The following is a 21,320-nucleotide window of genomic DNA, read 5'->3' on the forward strand; positions in this document are numbered from 1 at the left end:
AACATCCAACATCTCTTCATGGTGAAAACACTCAACAAACCAGTAAGGAAGGGAAACTTCCCCAGCTCAATAAAGGGCATCTATGGAAAAAAATAAAAATCCAAAAAACCAGTTACAATGATTTTTAATGGGAAAAGGTGGAAAACCTTCCCCATAAGATTAGGAACAAGACAAGGATGTCCACTTATGCCACCACTATTCTACATACTACTAGAGGCGCCAGCCAGGGCAATTAGGCAAGAAAAAGAATTAGAAGGTATTCACTCTAGAAAGGAAAAAGTAAAATTGTCTTTATTCACAGATGTCATTTTATTATATTTAAAACACCCTAAGGAATCAACCAAAAAACAATTAAAACTAATAGTAAGTCCAGCAAGGTTGCAGAATCCAACATCAATATATAAAAATCAGCTGTGCTTCTCTATATTTGCAAAGAACAAATGGAACAGGAGACTGAGAACAATTCCATTTACAGCAACAACAAAAAGTAAAATACTTAGGAGAAATTTAATGAAAGAAGTTCAAGATTTGTGCACGGACAACTACCAAACACCACTCACAGAAATTAAAGAAGACCCAACTAAACAGAAAGATGTTCCATGTTGACACATTAGAAGGCAATACTGTGAAATGGCAATACTCTCTAAACTGATCTACAGATTCAACACAATTCCTAGCAAAGCTCCAGTGGTCATCTTTGCAGAAATCAATGGGTGATCCTAAAATTCATACAGAAATGCAAGGGACCCAGCATAGCCAAGACAATTTCGAAAAAGAACAAAGTTGGAACTCTCATACTTGCTGATTTCAAAATTTACTACAAAGCTACAGTAATCAATCAAATGTGGTCCTGGTATAGGAAAAGACATACAGAGCAATGTAACAAAACTGTGAGTCTATAAAAATCCTTACATTCATGGTTAAAGGATTCTTGACAAGTGTGCCAAGACAAGTCAAGGGGGAAGGAAGAGGCTGGGCCACAAATGGTTGACTAGAAGAACCAATGGGTGTTCACATGCGAAAGAACAAAGCTAAATTCCCATCCCTGCTACACACAAAAATCAGGGCACCTGGGTTGCTCAGTGGGTTAAGTGTCTGCCTTCAGCTCAGGTCATGATCCCAGGGTCCTGGGATCAAGCCTCATGTCAGGCTCCCTGCTCAGCAGGGAGATCTCCCTCGGCCCTTACGCACCCTCTCCCCGTGTTCATGGACTCTTCTCTCTCTGTCTCAAATAAATAAAATCTTAAAAAAAAAAATTAACTAGAATGGATCATAGCACTAAAAGTAAGAGCTGAAAACTGTAAAGTTCCTTAGAAGAAAACAGAGGCATAAATCTTCACAACCTGTGATCAGGCAATGGTTTCTTAGCTAAGACAGCAAAAACACAAGCAACAAAAAGAAAAATAAACTGGACTTCATCAAAATTACAAGCTTGAGTGCTTCACGGGACACCATGAGTAAAGTGAAAAAACTACCCACAGAGTGGGAGAAGATATTTTTAAACCATGTGTCTGTTAATGGGCTTGTATCCAGACTCTCTGAAAAACTTGACTACTCAACAATGAAAAAGATGAATAACACAATTTAAAAATGGGCCAACAATCTGTATAGACATTTCTCCACAGAAGATACACATACGAACAACAGCCACATGAAAAGATGCTCAACATCAATAGTCATTAGGAAAATGCAAACTAAAACCACAATAAAATACAACTTCACACCCACCGGGTCGCCTACGATAAAAAAGATGGAGAATAACAGGGTTAGTGAGGATGTGGCACACTTAGAAGCCTCACACATTGCTGGTGGGAATATAAAAGGGGGTAGGGGCTTTTGAACACAGTTTGGCAGTTCCTCAGACTTAAACAGAGCTCGTATGAACCCAGCGTCACTCCTGGGTGAGAAATGAACTCTGATGTCCACCCCCAAGACTTGTACACAAATGTTTACGTCAGCATTATTGACCGTAGCCACGAGGGTGGAAACAACCTCATGTCCGTCAGCACATGAATGGATACACAAAATGTGGTCCATCCGCACCACAGATACTGCTCAGCCATAAAAAAGAACAGAGTACTGAAACGTGCCATCACGTGGATGGACCTAGAAAATGGTACAACAGATAGAAGAAGCCAGCCAGAAAGTCCGCATATATGGTTCAATTTATGTGAAACATCCAGAAGAGACAAATCTCCAGCGACAGAAAGATTAGTGGTTGCCAGGGGCTGGGGATGGGAAGGCAGTACTAATGGGTACAGAGCTTCTTTCTGGAGTGGTTAGAACCTCGGGGATAAGATCGTGGTAATGGCTGCACGACTGTGAATATACTAAAAGCTACTCAATTGTACACTTGACATGGGTGAATTTTATATGTTAACTATAATTCAATGAAGCCATTATTAAAAAACAAATAAGCAGATACACAATAAAAGAAACCTGTGCTTTCTCTGCTCTTTCCAAATCTAAGGGTTTAAATCTCCAGTATTTTCTCCTTATTCAGCTAAATGTTAACAGACTTAGAGCATGCTAGAAGATATTGAAGTTTATATTAATATAAAATAATACTAATAAAAACTTCAATGGAAAAAATACACTTTAAGGTCTAGTTTACCTGTACTCTAAAAAGTAACCACGTAATTCAACAAATATCTTGTATTCATTATGCTGATTCAATTAATACCTGAATTTTTACAAGTGAGTAAAAATTTACATAGTCAGAAGCTTCTAATTGGAATCCATGGCAGATTTAGTGAAAACATTCATTATTAAACTCATAAATGATGATCCTTCACCTTGATAGCCTAAATAAAATTGGGGGATCAAAAACTTCTATCTACCTGCTGAAACACACACACACAGAGATTGTTTCAGAGGAGTTTCATGAATTACACGGACAAATAAGAAATATTTCTATTTAAGAATATGTATCCATACCATTAAAAAAAGTTGACCTTTCTGTCTTATGGCATAAAAATGTTTTACTTAGCCAAAAACAAAATCAATTAAGAATAGACATAAAAATGCCTGTTTTAATTAACCTTGCCATACATGACCACCACCAGGAACTAGACTTAACAAGCTGGTTGACAGATATATTCAACCATACCAGCACAGCTCAGGCAACTCGACTAATTGACGGGAAATCTTTTTCCAGTCCTAAAGCAAGATGAGGCACAGGGATGGGATACTCAACCCCTGTGTGGAAATACCACTTTGTAAGTCAGGCCAAAAGTAGTGCCCATCACCTTCAGTCCTAGGGACCCCTGATGAACTTGGCTTGAACCTTGCACATGCAGCAAATCATGTAACCCCTGTGGAGGTGCAGCACCCTTTTCTCTTTATTTATACTCCACAGTGTTCTCTAAAGAAGCTAAATTGCTGAGTTTTGGTTCATCTATTAAAAAAAGGTAATGAGGGTAGTATGTGTATACAAAAATTTGTACAGAAGAGCTCCTAATGGTCCAAGAAGTGGAAACACCCAAATGGCCATTGTTTATCCAAACAAAATGTAGTGTCCCCACACCGTGGAGTACTATTTGGTCATAGAAAGGAATGAAGTACTGATACATGCTATAACACAGACGATCCTCGAAAACACTGTACAACAATTAAGAATAAAGACCAAGAGAGAAAGAAAGAAAGAAAATGATGGGTTACAGTGACAGAAGACAGACGTGAGGACCACGTATTACATTCCATGAATGCAATGTAAAATGTCCACCACAGGCACGCTGACAGAGACAGAGAGTAGATAAGTGGTTGCTGGAGGGCTGGGAATTGAAGGGTGTCAGCTAAAGGAGACAGGATTTCTTCGGGGGATAACGAAAATGTTCTACAAATCAAATGTGGTGATGGTTTGCACAACTCTGTGAATATACCGGAAGCCATTGAATGATACCCTTGTAATGAGTAAACTGCATGGCTTGTGAATTACATCTCACAAAGAAAGCTGTTTAAGAGAAACGAAGCCACTGGCTCAAACCCCTAGGGTCACGTTCTAGTTCAGTCTGTGTTCAACAGGGTCCCCGCTCACCTGCAGTTTGGAAGTCAATCTCAATAGGATTGGAGAGACTGGTGGCTGCTTCTCGCCACAGGCTGCCCCTGACAGGAGACCAGGCTGTCACCACGCAGCGGTACAGCCCCGCGTCGGAGACCTGAGTCTGGTACATTCGGTATCGAAATTCATCTTCCTGCACTTTCTCTAACACGACGCCATCCACCCGTGATGCATCTGTCCAATTCTCCAGCTTCACCACAGAATCCTGGTCCAGGGAGATGATGTACTTGGTTTCATTGGGACTGGAGAGGTCCCCCACAGGCTTCTCCGCGGTGATGAGAACAGAGTAGCGTGGTGATTTAATATTCTTGGAAGACACTTTGCAAGTCATCTCAAATGTATTTCCTGCGGCAAAGAAAGGCTTCGGCTGCCTTGCCTTCACCACGAGCACAGAATCTGGAAGGAAGTACCAGAAAGAGGTGATTCCCAACAGGACTAGTGAAAATGGATATGCATCTGAAAGCACAATGACACGGAAATTGGAATTTATTTGCAAATTGCTGCACAATAGCACTTAAGAAAATCTGGAGACTCAGAAAGAAAATCACGTGTATCTGTAAGCAGGCTACAAACCACCCCGCTGGATGAAGCAGAACAGTCTGAAATGATTTAATGGGTGTGAAAGAATCCGGCAGACTGCTGGGATCCTTAAGGATGTGAGGCAGGACTCACGGTTCATGACTAGGAGGAGATGCGCCAGAACCCAACTCCCAAGTCCGGCCCTAGACCATGCCAAGACCTCTCCCTGATGTTCTGCTGGGGAAAGTGCAGGGATAGTCTGCTTGGAAGATCAGGGGAGGGAGATATGGGTTCTTTCTGTTAAATCTATATGACAGTCACAATACAGAACAGATTGTGGGTCAGGGGAATGGAACACACACCTGTCCGTCAATGATTTCCACAGAGAGGACATTTTAACATTTTGAGCAAGTGTCCATGGCTACGTTAACTTTAGGTTTAGGTATGTTACCCCCGCTTTTCTGTGAAAAAAGAAATCCCTAAGCATATACACATTAGAAGCCATCTATATTCTAATGGCTCACTGTCAGGCACTTGGAAGGTACTTAAATATTTGTTGAATGGATGAATAAATGAATTAAACACAGGCTTTTTATCCTTTAATAAGATTATTAATTCTATAATCTGTCTCATTATAAAACAAAATTTTTACACTAGGTTTGGTAGGAATAGCTGTTCTGCCAAACCTATTAAGCAGAACATGTATGTCGGAGTGTCTCTCCATGCTCACGGATGCCTGAGGTTCCACTGAGCCCCCTACATTCTTTCCTGATTCTCCTGTGAGTTTGGTAATCCATCCCTTCACTGAACAAGTACTAAGTGAGAGCCTCCCGTATTCCAGGCACTGGGAATGCCACAGTAAACAAAGCATACAGAAGTCCCTCCCTTTAGGGGCGCCTGGGTGGCTCTGTGGGTTAAAGCCTCTGCTTTGGCTCAGGTCATGATCCCAGGGTTCTGGGATCGAGCCCCGCATCGGGCTCTCTGCTCCACAGGGAGCCTGCTTCCTCCTCCTCTCTCTCTCTCTCTGCCTGCCTCTCTGCCTACTTGTGATCTCTGTCAAATAAATAAATAAAATATTAAAAAAAAAAAAAAGCTTTAAAAAAAAAAAAAGTCCCTCCCTTTATATGCTAGTGAAGGAAGATGAACACAGCAGGGAACACAAATGGCAGGGTTAGATGGTGATATGCTTGAGAGAATAAAGCAGGGAAAGAGGAGAAAAAGAATGTGGGGGGGGGGGGCAGGGAGAGACATCATAATTTTACACAGAGTGGCCAGGGATGGCGTCCCTTGTGAGGCATCAAGGAGCTGCGAAGGTGAGGGAACGAGCCCTGTACCCCTGTGGGGAGCAACTATCTAGGCAGAGGGAAGAGCGGGCAGGAAGCCGAAAGCAGAGGTCTGCCCAGCATGCTGGAGGCACTATGGGCAAGGCGGAGGGGCTGAAGAGGAGTGAGCCTGGGGGAGAGTTCTGCATGCGGTCCGAAGATAAGGGGAGCTAGATGCCACAGGGCACGCAAGGCTACCAAGAGGACCCTGGGTTTTGCTTTGAGTGAGATGCAAAGTCTTTGCAGGTTAGGGCAGAGGAGTGTCATCATCTGACATTTTAAGAGGCTGCCCCAGCTGCCATGTGCATGGGCGGGAGCAAGGAGAACAGTCAGGAGGCAGTGATGTGATCCAGGCAGGAGGTGGCGGTGGCTGGCTAACAGGGAAGCGTGGCCGGGGCAAGACTCTGAGTCCCCGGGAAGGAAGAGGAATTGAGGATGAAGGTTTTGGGCTGAACAAGTACAACGAAGGTGCCAGAGAAGGCCAAAAGGAGACCAGAAGCGCCATTCTGAACGGGAGTTGGAGATGCCCGTTAGACAAGCGGAGGTGTCAACGAGGCAACAGGGTGCTGCATCTGGCATTCTGCGAAGGAGTCTGGGTTAGAAATATACATTTGGGAGTTCCGGGTGTGTAAGCAGTGTTTCAATTCATGAGGTTAGAAGACATCACCAAGAGAGGGAAGTCAACTAGAGAAGAAGTCCGACAACTATGTCTGGAGGCAGTCCCAAGTCTCAGGCTCAGGAAATGAAAGATCCAACAAAGAACGTGGAGAAGGAGTTGCTGTGAGGTGGGAGGAAAGCTCGGGGAAGGGGCGCCCCACAGCCAAGGTATTTCTGGGAGGAGGGAACGACCACCTGCATTAAATCCCGCTAAGTAAGATAATGAACCACGGGATTTTGCAGGATGTCAGTCACTACTGATCTTAACACGGGGACCAGGGGCCGAAGTCTGGTCAGAAGCAGGCGCCAGAAAGAAAAGGAAGAGAGAAAGCGGAGACGCTAAGTATAGACAAATCAAACGCTTTGGCTATAAAAGGAAAGAAAGAGCAATGGCTGGGGGCAAACGGCTTTGGGGAAGGGGAAGACAGAGGGAGAAGTAAAGTGAAAATTACTTTACAAAATACAAAAGCAGGAACAGGTGTTTAGAGGCCAACAGGAAAGGTCCAGAGAAGACAGGGAAATTGATGACATAAGAGAGACAGGCCTCGTGCTCGACCAGTGAGAGGGCCTGGCCTTTGCTAGGACACAGGCTGCGGGCAACCCTGTAGAAATTCTCTTTAGGGAGAGAGAACCCAGGACCAACAGCTGAGGGTAAGGCTGAGAGAGAAGGTTTTCAGTCCGGGAAGGTGGTATGCAATAATCGTTTTGGAGAGCAGGGAAGTAAATAGATTATGGAAATGCAGAATGATTGCCAGGCAGCCACGAGAACCCATTGACAGAAACAATCACAGACTTAAAGTGAAGCCAGTCAACACGTTTAAATGTTTTTATCCAACTACAAATGTAGGTAGGCAGGTAACAGAAGGTTGACTTTGGATGGCCTTGTGGTCTGGCCAGAGTGTAATGCAAAATTAAGTGGGGCAAGGGAGACTGGGGTGCAGGGGGTTGTTATGGCCAGGAATCTAAGCGGCATGACTGCCTGTCTAGTCCTCTTTTCCACCCCTGGACATAATCTAAGAACGGAAGAGGGTGCTAAAATGACACGGGAACGGTGCCTGGGTGGCTCAGTCATTAACTGTCTGCCTTCGGCTGGTAGGTCATGATCCCAGGGTCCTGAGACTGAGTCCTACATCAGGATCACTGCTTGGTGGGAAGCCTGCTTCTCTCTCTCCCACTCCCCCTGCTTGTGTTCCCTCTCACTGTGTCTCCCTGTGTCAAATAAATAAATAAAATAAGTCTTTAAGAAAGAAAAGAAATGACACGGGGCAGCAGGCACAGACTGGACTGCCCTGGACAGCTGGTCCAGCTACGTGAGAGAGAAATGGAGGCCAACACAAGGCGGTAGGGTTCATGGTGGGCTGCAGGGGTGACGCTGGAGGCGTACAGGAGTGATCTAGAAAAACAGACGGTATGTTTAGAGAAGAGGATGCATGGAATTGAGAGCATGGAGGGCTTTCAGCTGTCACAACTGATATGGTCTACTACAGGGTGTGAGACGGGAGAAAATGACCAAACCAGAGGGAAGACAAGATGACTCAAGCGGAGGATGGGGGACCGAGAAGGAGACGTTGATCTTCCCCAGGGTTCCCAGCACCGGCTGCTCGGGAGAACTGGCTTAAAACTTCCAAAGCCCGGGGGCGTCTGGATGGCTCAGTCAGGTAAGCGTCCAAATTTTAGTTTCTGCTCAGGTCACGATCTCAGGATCGTGGGATAGAGCCTCGCACAGGGATCCGCACTTGGCTGGAGTCTGCTGGAGATTCTCCCCCCACCCCCCGCCCCGTTCCTCTCCCCATCTGAGTGACCTGCTCACTCACTCACAGACACACATACATGCGTATGTCCATAAAATGTTAAAAAGAAAAAAATCCCAACGCCCAAAGCTGTATACACCCTCAGACCAACTAAGATAGACCCTCTGGTGGGACTCAAGCTTCAGTGTTTTTTTTAAAGCTCCTCAGATAATCATGAGGTGCACGGTCCGAATGTGGGCCAGCATTGTGCGTGGAGAGAAACTACAAGTCAGCGAGAGCACCAGAGAGCACGGCTGTGACACAGAAGTTAACCACTTCCCCGAGGGAATGAGGAGGACCCAGGAGTCCAGTCAGTGGAGAGGGGCACGAGCTGATGAACAGGTCCTGCTGTATGAGGAGAGTGGGAAGGAAACCCCTCTACTCAGGAGACCCCAGGGCCGACAGTGGCCTCAGCGGGGAAGCGAGGTTGGTCATGTTTACTGTGGGAAAGAGCAAGGAAGGTTCCAAGCTGAGTGTCAGGCAACAGAAGATTCTGCTGATTCCCAGAGAGCCCTGTTTGGGGTTGGGGACAAGGAGAGGGTGGCAATCAGTCAACTGAGGCATGTCGAGGGGCATGTGGTACTTCACATCCAGGGGCACAAGGGGGACCTAGGAGGCCTGGGCTTCCTGTCGTGCTGGACTTAACAAGTCTGATGTCCCAACACAGTGCTCCGAGGATCAAGAGGAGATACAGCAAAGAAACCGTTTCCCTTGAGTTCTTATCACCCCTCTCCAGAAACAATTTTTCTGATGGGGTGACCGGCACCTCAGGGGTATGTGCAATAGTCTGGGCCCCCGAGCCTTACCCCCTACCCCCCGTTTGTGGCACTGCACTCAGCAGGAACTCCCAGACATGAACACACCCCCAAGGCCCAAGAGCAACCCGGCAGAGCAACAGTGACAAGGACTGTGGGCACCGTCGAGACGATCATCTAGCAGCCACCAAGCACCAGCTCTCTCCCTGGGACTGAGCCTTCACTGGCGTCAGCATCTCAAAGGGGTTCATGCTGTTTTTACAGCAGTAGTCACCTGAGCTTGCATTTTCTTGGATTCCTAGCAGGGAGACCCAGCATATAAAACCACACAGTGGGGCGACGTGGGCCACAACAAAAACCCCGAACCTCAGCCAACAAGAATAAAGCGCCCACCTTCAGATGCCCAAAATATGGTGACGGGTTTGGAGAAGACATCTTTGCTCTTCACCCAGCTGTCGTTACGCTGTCTGGTCCACGCAGACACAACACAGTAATAATTGCCTCTGTCTTCCTCTGTAGTCCTTTGGATTCGGAAACTGAACGTGTCCGTGTGCTCCTTAGAAAAAATGAAGTCTCCGTCCTGGGCACGCTGCTTGCTCCGGTCCCCATACTTGAGTGTCCAGTCCCCGTTCATGACCGCCAGGAGCTCGCTGGCCACCACGTCGTCGCTGCGCCGGTTCACCCTGTAGTACCAGGACACGGTGAAGCGGACGCTGGCCTCCGAGCTCTTCACGTCCACTATCCGGCACTCCAGCTCCGTGAGGTCGTCTGAAAACTCAGGGACTTTCGAAGCATTCAGGTACACTTGGTAGTCTGGTTCTGAACAAGAGAGGTGCCAGGATTAAAACAAAACAAAACAAAACCCCCAAAAATCAGACAGCAGCACACTAAGAATGAGCAGAAGGAACAAAGCAAGCGCTACTCTTGTCCAGACAATCAAACGCCTGTCCTACTAACTACAGTGATGGAAACGGAAGTTTATGGAAAAACTCATACAACATGGCACCACCGTGGTCCCCAGGACACCTTCCAAGGCCAAAGCCAAATATCGGCAATCCGAGTCTGGTCCTTTCCATAGGGTTGGGAGCTGCCGTCAGTGACCCCGGGGGTTAGTCCTCTGAGAAGGATCTAAGATGCTCAGTGCTCACACTCCACCAGGGTTTTGTGTAGAATGCCAAACAGAGCCCACAGACCTTCAAAGCCACCTGCTAGAGCAGCACAGGAAAACCCCATCCAGAGTACATACCAGCACTTGAGGCCAGTCCCCACCCAGTGGTATGCAATAATCGTTTTGGAGAGCAGGGAAGTAAACAGATTACGGAAATGATCTGAGCTCCCGGCATCCCTGGCCAGGCTCCAAAGGCAAGGCCCTCGGGTCATCATTCCCCCTGCCGATTCTCATTCTCACCTTCCTGGTCCTCTGACTTTTTCAGCTCAGTCTGTGCTCAGTGGTCAATAAACAGCCATCCTCGCACTCCCCGAGATGACATCTCTTCGCGGCCACACATAACCCTCTCACACAATTCTCCAACCCTGAAGCTGGCTCCCGCGGATACCGGCTCCAGTAAAGCCCGCTCCCTTAGGACCACCCCACTCCCCTGCCCAGGACAAATTCTGACAGGGGTGCAAGGAAAGCCAGCCCTCTCCTGGCGTGCTCTGCGGCCGTCGCAGCCCGCTTCTCTTCACTTGTGTGGAAACCCCTTCTTCCTCTGACATTCCCTGCACCTGTTTCATCCGTTTTGGGGCCTCTACATTTCTGTCTTCGCAGACCCCTAGGCCTTCCTCCATGCTTGCCAAGAACTGGTGTTGGAACCTCTCTGTCGCCTTCCTCCCTGTGTCCCCACCCCCTCCCCAGGTCATTTCCAAAGACCTGAGGAACTCCAGCCCCCATACCGTGTTACACCACTGTGGTCACCTACCAGCAGTGTCCTTCTCTCTTGACCACCCTGCAAACTTCCACTCATTCTTCAATGTAACCTCCTCTGGGGTCCCCTCCTAGGTCCCCAGAGCATGGCCCCCTTTCTCCATGCTCCCACAAGCCGTGGAGGGACACTTGGTCAGCAGCAGCCCCTCCCTGTTGGGTCCCCAAGTTGTAAATACAGTCTTGTATGCAGTAGGCACTCGGTCAGTGTGTGCTGCCTGGCTTTTAGGGAAAGCTACATTTTTCTCTTACGGCACATGGCCTACTAGAACATGATTTCTCCCTGAACAGAACTTTCCATCTGCCACCTCTATCTTTATTCCCAACCCCTCAACCAGTTTTGTTTTATTTAACATTGCTTTTATTTATGACTCATTTGGATTACAAACTGCTGAGGTCAAGGAACGGTTCTTTTGTGATTTACGGTTCTAATAAAATGTGTAACATCGTGACTTCTCTAAGAATGATTCAGTGGCCAGGAAATGGAGAGAACTCAAAATCCCACCTCCTTCAAATGTTGTCCTCACGAGCATTTAGTGCCCCGAGTGTGGTCCCCACGGCATACATGATAGTCAAATCAGCGGGCCCCAGCTGCCACCAGGAGCCTGCAGAGTCATGAGGTGGACACTGTACAGGGACACCACGCACTGCTGGAATGTTCCCCTGCCTTCTTCCCCAGCAGGTGAGCGTGCCAAGGCTGTACAGCTCAGGGGTGTCCTGCCTCCTGGCCAGAGGGTTAGCACCCCACACTGCTTCTGAGGTGACACCGTCTACGGGATAAATACCACCGAAATGCCTTGACGCCATCACGTGCAGAAGACAAGGTGCTCCCCATGACCCCGCATCTCAGGCTTTAGACCCTTCTCTCCTGGAGAGCAACCCAAGGGCAGGCAGGACACCCAGGTTCCTCCCACGTGGCAGGGACACCGCGGGCTGGCTGTGCATGGAGCACAATGGCACCCCTCCATCAGGGCTGGCCGGGGATGCCACACCATCCCAGGCGCTCAGGACACAGCGGCGGCTCCCACTGCCACTCACGGAGCCCACCTCCTGTGCGGAGCACATTACGGAGACCCTTCCCGTGCTCCCGTTACCCTGAATGACAACCCGAAGCCGTGAAGAACAATGGTGAAGAGCCAGGGACCTGGAGCCAGACTGCTGGGATCCGGCTCAGCCGACCACTTGCTGTGTACTCAGGCACATTCCCTCACCTCTCTGGTGCGTCACTTGAAAAAACAGAGGGAGTAACAGTAACCAGCTCACAATGCGGCTGTGAGGATTAGGAGTCAAAACATACAGGGGTGGGACGCCTGGGTGGCTCAGTTGGTTAAGCAGCTGCCTTCGGCTCAGGTCATGATCCCAGCGTCCTGGGATCGAGTCCCACATCGGGCTCCTTGCTCAGCAGGGAGCCTGCTTCTCCCTCTGCCTCTGCCTGCCATTCTGTCTGCCTGTGCTCGCTCTCTCCCCCTCTCTCTGATAAATAAATAAAATCTTTAAAAATAAATAAATAAATAAATAAATAAATAAAAAACATACAGGGGTGCCCAGCTGGCTCAGTCAGGAGACTATGTGCCTCTTCATCTTGGGGCTATAAGTTTGAGCCCCATGCTGGGTGTAGAGATTACTCAAAAAAAAAGTACTTACACATGAAAGTGCTTAAACTAGTGCCTGGTACATGTCCGTATGTGTATATTCACACACATATATACACACATGCATAGTTATCTGTGAACTGCTGTTCACCATCCGAAGCTTGGGAGAGTCAGTCACATGCTCATACAGCTCAAAAGTGGCAAATCTGAACCCGGTGCCATGCACCTCCTATCACCTTTCAAGCATTGCTGCACCTCAGAGATGGGCCAAGCTCCCTGTCTTCTGAATTCTTTATTTTCTCCCACCACTGACTGGCTCATGACCTGGAGCAACACAGAGTGCCATGACTGGCAGTGACAGGGCTGTGGTCTGCCACCAGGGATTGGACCCAGGAAGACCACGCCCCAGAGGCCATCCTCTCAGCCTGGATGACCAGCACCATCCAAACGGCCAGGAGGCAACCTACGAGATTTCCCTTCTGTCTCATCGGTCACCAGCTCTTAGGAAGAAATCCCTCGGTCCTTCAGGGTTTACTTCCTTCCCCTGAGCATAATCCTCTGAAGTGGCAGTTTGAAAATTAAGGCTGTCCAAGTTAGCAAAAAAGATGATAGAGAAGCGGTGACCTCAGTGGTCAGACCATGGGACACACGGAGGTGGCGGGCAAACCAGCTCCCGCACCATCCACCTGAGCAGCTCTCTATATACCCTCTCCTCCTATACCGTGGCCTGGAAACACCCAGGGTGCACTCCCTGGACCAGAACCCAGATGCTCCGCTTGGTTCTTCCTTAGGCTCAGACCCTAACACAGGCACAGAGTGGGCTTCTAGGCATCTCGGTTTCATGCTTCCTTGGCATCACCAGAACAACTGTACCCTAATCCCCTCGCTCCCCACCTGCCTCTGCCAATGCGCATGTGCATGCACACACATGTGTGCAGGTATACAAACATGTGCACGCACCCACACATGTATGCACCCACATGTGCAGGTATACACACGAGCACATGCATGTGTGCATATACACACGCGCATACATTCACACTCGTACATGCATGCACACGTGCGCAATTCACTCATTCATGCATGCATGCACACATGTGCACGTATACACGCGAGCACACATTCACACACTTATACATGCATGCATGCGCACACAAGCACATATTCCTTCCTACACAGGCACACTGGTTCACATGCACACACACATACACATACACACAAGCACACATCCATACACACGCACACAGCTGACTCCCACTCCAAACAGACACGGCCAACTCCTCCTCCTAACTCCTCAGCCACTCTTCCTGCTGCCACACCCAGCACTCACTCTGGTGGTCACTTCTGCTAGAAATGTGTGCCATCCCCAACTCTCCACTCTGAGGGTCCCTAGCTCTCACACGGCTCCCATTCCGAGACTTGTGCACAGGAGATGATTTATAAATAATCAGTGAACAGAAGTGGGGACTTCATGAACACCATCCTCATCTGGGCTCTCTTTGCCTCCAGCCAAGACGATGATAACCGCCCAACACAAATCTAGGCAGACACAGTTATCAGGTCACCTGCACAATAAACCTCCCGTGGCTTTTCTTCCCACCTCCTGAGTAAGAACACGCTCCCCAGTCTGGCCCACAAAGTGCTCCTCAGTGTGAGTCTAACTCATCTGCCCAGCCTCACCGCCTCCTGCCTTCTGACACATACTCTACGCCCCACTGAGCCCACAGCTCTCACCATTCCCTCACCACCCCTATGGTTCCTGGTTTTCTGCCTCCCTTCCCGCTGTTCCTTCTGCCTCAGCACCTGGGACACCCGCCCAGTTCGTTGCTGAACAGAAGACTGAACAGACTCTCCCATTCTACTCCAGCCTCTCTTCCTCCAAGTGAGTCTGTTTAAACCCTATGGTTCCAAATACAGAGAAAGGTGAGCGCAGCAGGGTCATGGTGTATGCGCCTCTAGTGATAGGAACGATAGCATGGCAGGAGAGGAGAAGCCCTTCGCTGACTGATGTCTTATTTTCTGTTCAGTCAGTATAGACTGAATCCCAGGCCCCCCAAAGGGAGGATTTTTGTTTGTTTGTTTGCCTTAATGCAAAGGCAAACAAAAATCAGTGGGTTCTTGGCTTGGGAACTCATAACGCATAGGTTCCAGGGATTTAAAGGATGTTTGAAGGTCATCTGGACCACCCACCAGCCTTCCAGGTCGACTTTGGTCTTGTACTGCTGGAGAAGCTGTGGCTCCACTATGTCCCAATGGCAGGAGTACAGGGGGGTTCTTCTTTGGTTTTTGTTTTACTGCACGTGTAGACATTTTCCCTTATTGTTGTTTTACAATTTTAAAGATTCTGTTTGGAAACTGCCTGTTCCTTGAACTCCATCAGGCACGGACGTCTCTATAGGATATAGTGTTTCCTACTTAACGGAGAATGCCTGCTTCGAATTTACCTGTCATTATCTCTACTGTGTGCTCAACAAATCTTCACCCTACCACCCACCTGGCTTCCTGCTCTCTAAGGATTTTATCTGAATGCTGTCTTGAACTTTGATGATTATTGTATATATGTCTTGTGGACCTTCTATAGGACTCTTCCTGGGGTCAGTGACCCCCTACTTAAGTCATCTGTATGTGCTATGCCTGCAATGCCTTATACGTAAAAGACATTAACACGCTTGCTGAATTGGAGTAAATTTAATATTTTGCATAAAAATGCTCATTTTTGGCATAAGCATTTCATCACTACTGATTACCGCTATATCCTGCTTGATCTCATCAAGAAATCAGCTAAGAATGCAATGGTGGTTAGATTCAAAAAATGCTTATCAGTTAAGGATGCATACTAAAGTACTTAATGTCCAAATGACATGTGTCTGGGATATGCTTTAAATTCTTCCAGAAGAAGAAAAAAGAAAATATGGGGTGTGTGTGTGTGTGTGTGTGTGTGTGCGCGCGCGCACATGTTTGTGTGTGTCTGCATGAGGGAGGAGAGATGAAATAAGATTCACAGAACACTGGTAATGATTGAAGCTGGTGCTTCTTTCTACTTCTGTGTTAGTTTTTTTTTTTTTAAATTTATATTCTAAAAAGTAAAAAACAAAACAAAACAAAAAACCAAAAACACAAACAACTCACCCACATTGCAAGCCCTTTCACAGAATACGGAGACCAGTCTAACCATGACATCCTCATTTCTACTCTTAGAAATAAGGGTCTACTCCCTAATCTGGCTCCAGGATGCTGTCTGCTTATATATATGCCACCTCCTGAAGCTACAGCCTCCAACACTACAGCCCTCTCCCCACACCCTGCCCAAAGAAAGACTTGGTTTTTCTAATACGGGTCATCACATTCCCATGTTAAAACTTTCAAAAACAGTGAAAAGCTGTCAGAATCCTTGGCTAATTCAGTAAAGCAGATACTTTGTGGCGACTGTGTGCAGAGACCTGCACTGGAGGTTTTCACATAGACTGCCTCCTTCTTCTCTCACAGAGATTCCACAAGGATGGTATTAGCATCATCCCTGTTTGACAATGACAGTTACAGCAGCTGGCATTGACTTGGGGGCTTCCTACATGCCAGGGGCCGTGCTGTACACTTTCCTTGCTTCTCACTTAACCACCATTTGACAGAGGCACCTGGGTGGCTCAGTCAGTTAAGCGTCTGGATTTGGCTCAGGTCACGATCCCAGTGTCCTGGGACGGAGTCCCGCATCCGTAGGGGGCCTGCTCAGTAGGCAGCCTGCTTCTCCCTCTACCTGCTGCTCCCCTGCTTGTGCTCATTCTCTCTCTGACAAATAAATAAAATCTTAAAAACAAACAAAACAACAACAACAAAACCAACCTTATGACACAGGTATGATTTTCATGTACATTTCTTAAATGGGGGAAAAAAAAACAACAACAAAGCAAAACAAAACCCAAAACCCAGAGGTGTCAGGTCGGAAGCCTAGCATCTTGCACAGCGCATGTGAGCAGAATGATGGCGTGGGTCCCACCAGCACCAAACTGCACAACCCCCTTACACACCCAGTTATTAACGCTTTCTCAAAGCCGACTCCATCCCAGAAGGCGAGAGTGGTAATCACAGCCGAGGCACTAATCCTGAACTGTGTACAACAGGGCCCTGTTCTAACACCCGCTTTGAAGCTTCGTTAACTTGGGAGAGCTCATCAGAGGAGCAGGCTGCATGCCCAACTTAGAGGAAACCAGGAGAGGGCAGGCCCTTGTCTCTGCTGATCCCGGTTCTACTCTCTTGAACCAGGCGGGTACGCTCCATAGCTGAGCAAGTGGACTTGCTGTCAGAGTTGCTACTCTCATCATTTGTAGAACAATTAAGTGTTCTCTCCAGCTTAAACAGACAAGGCTATAAAAGCCTGTTGTTTGGGGGAGACACTTTTCCCCACCTGAGTTGAGCCTTTCTGATGAGGTTGTTTTCAGCATTCACCATTTCAGAGGAAACAGCAGTATCATTCGGACAACCCTAGTGCAGTTCTCTCTTCATCCTCACTCAGTGCTCCCAGAGGAGGAGTGAATTCCCAGGTCTGGGAGCAGGGGCAGAAACGGGGCTGGGTGTGGTCAGCCCAGCCCCTTCTCCTTGGGAGCAGCTGCTTCCAGAACACACACCCCTAGTCCCTCCATGCCTTGAGACAGACTTGCATGTCTTAGTTAGGTAAGAACCTGGTTGCAGAAGGGTATGCTACATACTGACCCTGACTTCCCCCAAACGCCAATGTCATTATCACCACCCTGCGAAAGTACAGAGACTTCGGGTGCCAGGCACTATGCTAAGCACTTCATATGCATTCTCCCATGGAACCAAGGAAACCAAAGCCACACACCCAAGCTAACACGCCCAGAAAGCAGTAGGCCAGGACCCCAGGACTTGCCCACTGCTACTCTGCCTTCTGAGATAACTGCGGACAGAGAGTTGATAAGAGCTGCCGGTAAGGTTCTGCAGATCTGAACCTTATCTCCTATGGATGGCACAGGACTCTGAAGTCTCTACCAAGTACTGAGCAGATTAGCAGCTCCTTTTAAAGAAAAATAATTACCTTCCTCACTGGTACACTGCTGGAAGAGGGGACAGTCCTCTAGTGGGGAAGAATGCAAATCAGGTTCTTAAGACTAAAAAGCCCAACTCAGCTCTGCCTCCTCCTGCTCCTGTAGCTGAAACCCTGGAACGCCCTCCAATTAACACCACAGAAGCCTGGTACTTTGGGCAGAGAGCTCAACCATAAACTGATTAGTATCCAACTCGTGCCAAAGACTCATTTGAGACATCTGATTGCAGAGAGAGATGGCCTACTATGCAGATTAGGTAGCCCTGCCTCCTTAGATTCTCTAGTTTTAGCCCTAGACTAAATTGGATCGACACAATGCAACGTTTGTCCTCCATGGTAACTCAGCTTCTTACAGAAACTCCTTCACACACTCAAGATTTACGCCCTCAGCTTTTATAGAGAGTGGATATGAGAAACGTCCATTTAAACAATCACTCAGAGCCTTTCATAAAAGAACAGTTGAAAGCACTGTCCATTATGTTACCCAATGCCCTTAAATAAAAAAAGCGCATGATAAATTCGGTGCCAACACAAAGTTTGGCTCTCCCGGTTTCCTTCATCAGAGGTGAACCGCGCAACCACGTTTCTCTTTGCCCCAACTCTTCAGAACTTCCGAGGCAAATTCAGCGCTCCAGTGGGGCTAACTAAACGCACCCCAGCCACCTTGCGAGATCTCCTCTTTGATTTGGTTTTATCCCCTTTGATCTTGATTTTATTTTTATGTCTCTTACTTTAAATCGGGCTTCATTTTGCAAGCCAACTGAATTTTTTTTTTCCTCGTGCAAAAGTAGGACATAAATCCTAGTAAAAGAAGCTTTTTCTTACCCTCTACAAAACCGACACCGTCATCCCAGCTGCTGCAAGTGCTCTTGGACTCGCTGGACCCGTGCGTGTCGCTGCCCTGATCTCTGTCTGGTTAACACGATGGAACGTATGAGAAGACCCCAATTAGCTTCGGCTCCCTCATCTGTTCTCTGCACCAACCCCAAGCAAATAAGGACAAGAAAGCCTCCTCTGGGGCTTTGAGGACTCTACGCTCTAGCATTTCAGGAATAAAGTTGATTCCCAAAGCCAAAATGTTTCCACACAAGAGGACAACACTTGGGACAGGCTTGACTTTGGGGCATCATTTTCTAAGTCACTATAAACATTTCTTATGAAATAAAAGAAACAAGCATTCACCATTTGGTATATTCTATTTTCCAAAGACATCTGCAGCTCTGTTTCCAATCCCTCATGCCCTTTTGCTGTGTGACCTTGCCACTCTCTCATTAAGAGATGGGATGGGGTCTCCCTCTGCGTCCCTGAACTTGGGCAGACACCGTGATGGCTCAGACCTGTAGAAAACAGCCAAAGTAACACTGTGCCAGACCCCGGGACAGCTTTCAGCTGGCTGGGCACTTCCACTTCCTGCCTCTTGGAAGCCAGTCACCACCTAAGAAGTGTGACTGTTCCGAGCACAGCATGCTGGGAGAAGTCCAAACCATGTGGAAAGGGCCTGAATGACATGCCATGTGGAGAAGGGGAGAGGGCGGTGGACATGGCATCATGCATCATGAGAATGCCATCCGGAAGAGGATCCCCAGCCGTCCCTGTGTGCCTGAGAGAGGAACCCTGTTGAGTCCTTCCCTAAATCCTGACTGTCAAAATCATAAGCAAAATAAAAATCAGTGGTTTTCAGATGGGAATAGGGGCAGTACCTCACTCATAAGGTTATTGTGGGGATCAGGTATTTAACGTGTGTGCAGCCCTTAGTCCAGGGGCCAGTGTACAGCAAATGTTTGATAAGCAGTAATTATGATTTTTAATCTATCAAGCAGCAAAACTGAAAGTTCTGGATAACACCTGCACAGGAAACCAACTTCCTCCAGAACTCTTTTGTGCCAACATCCCATAATCACATCAGGTAAGATGACCAAATAAGCAGAGTCCTTGGTTGGTCATCTGTCTTCCTGTCTCTTTCGGAAACTTCTCAGTCACCTCCAACAGGCCCCAAGACGCAGGCGGTAATGTACCCACATCCACGTGTATCTGGAGACAATCATGTGGCATCAGGCCAGGCCCACCTATCTTGGCACAGAATTCAGACCTGAGGTCCTGGAGAAAGGTCAGCTGATGGACTCACGCCCGACTCACCTCCTGAACAAGTGTCTGAGCAGCTGTAACAGTGTGAGGCGCAGGGAAGGAGGAGGAAATTTAAGAGGAAGAAAGAAAAACGCGGGTGGTTTCTCTACCGCTTCCACGCCCAGGAGGCTTACCCAGGTGCAAACATCTCTGCACAGTCTGTAAGTTGAATGTGATTGCTTTCTCTGCAGATCTCATCTTCCTATGCACACACTTGCACACTATCCAGGTTTATCTACCCATTCAGCCAACGTTTACCGAGGGCTCATCACGTGCAAAACAGCCGTGCAAGGTGTGGGTTCTGCGCCCCTTCCAGCGGCCAAGGTAAAACCCGCTGCGGACTTTCGCAACAGGGGTGATGGCACTCCACAGGAAAACCAGCAACTGGGTCCTCAGGATCATAATGGAGCCTTTCCCCACAATTTAGTCCCTTTATGTCTTCTCACTCTCTGAAGAACAGAGCCACCAACAAATTCTTTCCATTGAAAAGAGCCCCATTCCCTCCCGGAGCAACCCTTCCGCTTTCTGACAGTCCCTGCGTCTCCCCCGGGCGACGCCGGGATCAATGCACCAGCACTTCAAAGAGGCCCTCACCCTGGAGTGCAGGCAGCGCTTTCTAAAAAAAAAAAAAAAAAAATCCACGGGAGCTGTGATTCTACGTTGGGGGCTGGGGGCGGGGAGGGGGTACCGGGAGCCGGCGCTGGGATTTGACGGCACCGCACAATGCACCGAGCATCAGAGCCGAGAGACAAATTCAGCTCCAGAGATGAAAAATCTTCTTTCGGTGCTGACAACATCTGTTTTATTTTGAAGGTTGCTAAGGAGAGTTCTAGCTGGGCCAGCATTGTTCCAGTTCAGTACTCCATAGCGAGACTCTCGCACAGGGTTCAGACGGCGGGAATAAAAGCTCGTCAGATAAATCCTGCTCCCTTTACTGTGCAGATAGCAAAAAATCACTTTGCTACCAGGGATGATTAACACCCTGCCTGGGCTCACTCGGAATTGGCCATACCTTCTGCTCACTCTCTTTTTCCTCCTCTTCTCCCTGCCCCCTGTCCCCACACTTGCCAACTCCCCCTCTCTGCCAAATAAAGGCTCATTAGGAAGAAACAGACAGCGAAAGGGCCACTAACCCAGGAGTTTATGATGCAGGCATGAGGAAGAGTGACCTGAGAGACGGGGGCGGGGGTCATGGTGGGAGGACACTCAGCACCAGATGATGGAGGAAATGATTTCCTGGCCTTTAAAGGTCTGGGTTACCTACTAACGTCAGAGCGTTGCCAAATACCCACAGAGAGGTCAAGCTCAAAACAGAGGAGTCTCCACCTTTGTAATGGCGTGGGAGGTGAAGCACCCCATTCTCCACTCACCCCTATCCTGCTTAAGCTTACCAGCAAGTCATTATAAGACAATAACAGAAATTATGGGCGCCTGGGTGGCTCAGTGGGTTAAGCCTCTGCCTTTGGCCCAGGTCATGATCTCAGGGTCCTGGGATTGAGTCCCACATCAGGCTCTCTGCTTAGC

General features: G+C 48.0%; 1 protein-coding gene across 1 annotated transcript in view; it reads right to left on the reverse strand.

Annotated features, from left to right (window-relative positions):
* The window catches only part of PTGFRN (prostaglandin F2 receptor inhibitor), an 83,242-nt gene that overhangs the window by 13,527 nt on the left and 48,395 nt on the right, over positions 1-21,320 (reverse strand). Inside the window, exons 5-6 of the mRNA XM_045081863.1 lie at positions 9,497-9,922; positions 4,037-4,456 (exon numbers count right to left, since the gene is read on the reverse strand). Of these exons, the coding sequence (XP_044937798.1) occupies positions 4,037-4,456; positions 9,497-9,922 (846 nt within the window). The remainder of the gene's footprint in view (positions 1-4,036; positions 4,457-9,496; positions 9,923-21,320) is intronic.

Source organism: Mustela putorius, unplaced genomic scaffold (genome assembly GCF_011764305.1).
Source record: "Mustela putorius furo isolate JIRA1106 unplaced genomic scaffold, ASM1176430v1.1 tig00000585_pilon_pilon_pilon, whole genome shotgun sequence".
In the NCBI taxonomy this organism is placed as follows: Eukaryota; Metazoa; Chordata; class Mammalia; order Carnivora; family Mustelidae; genus Mustela; species Mustela putorius.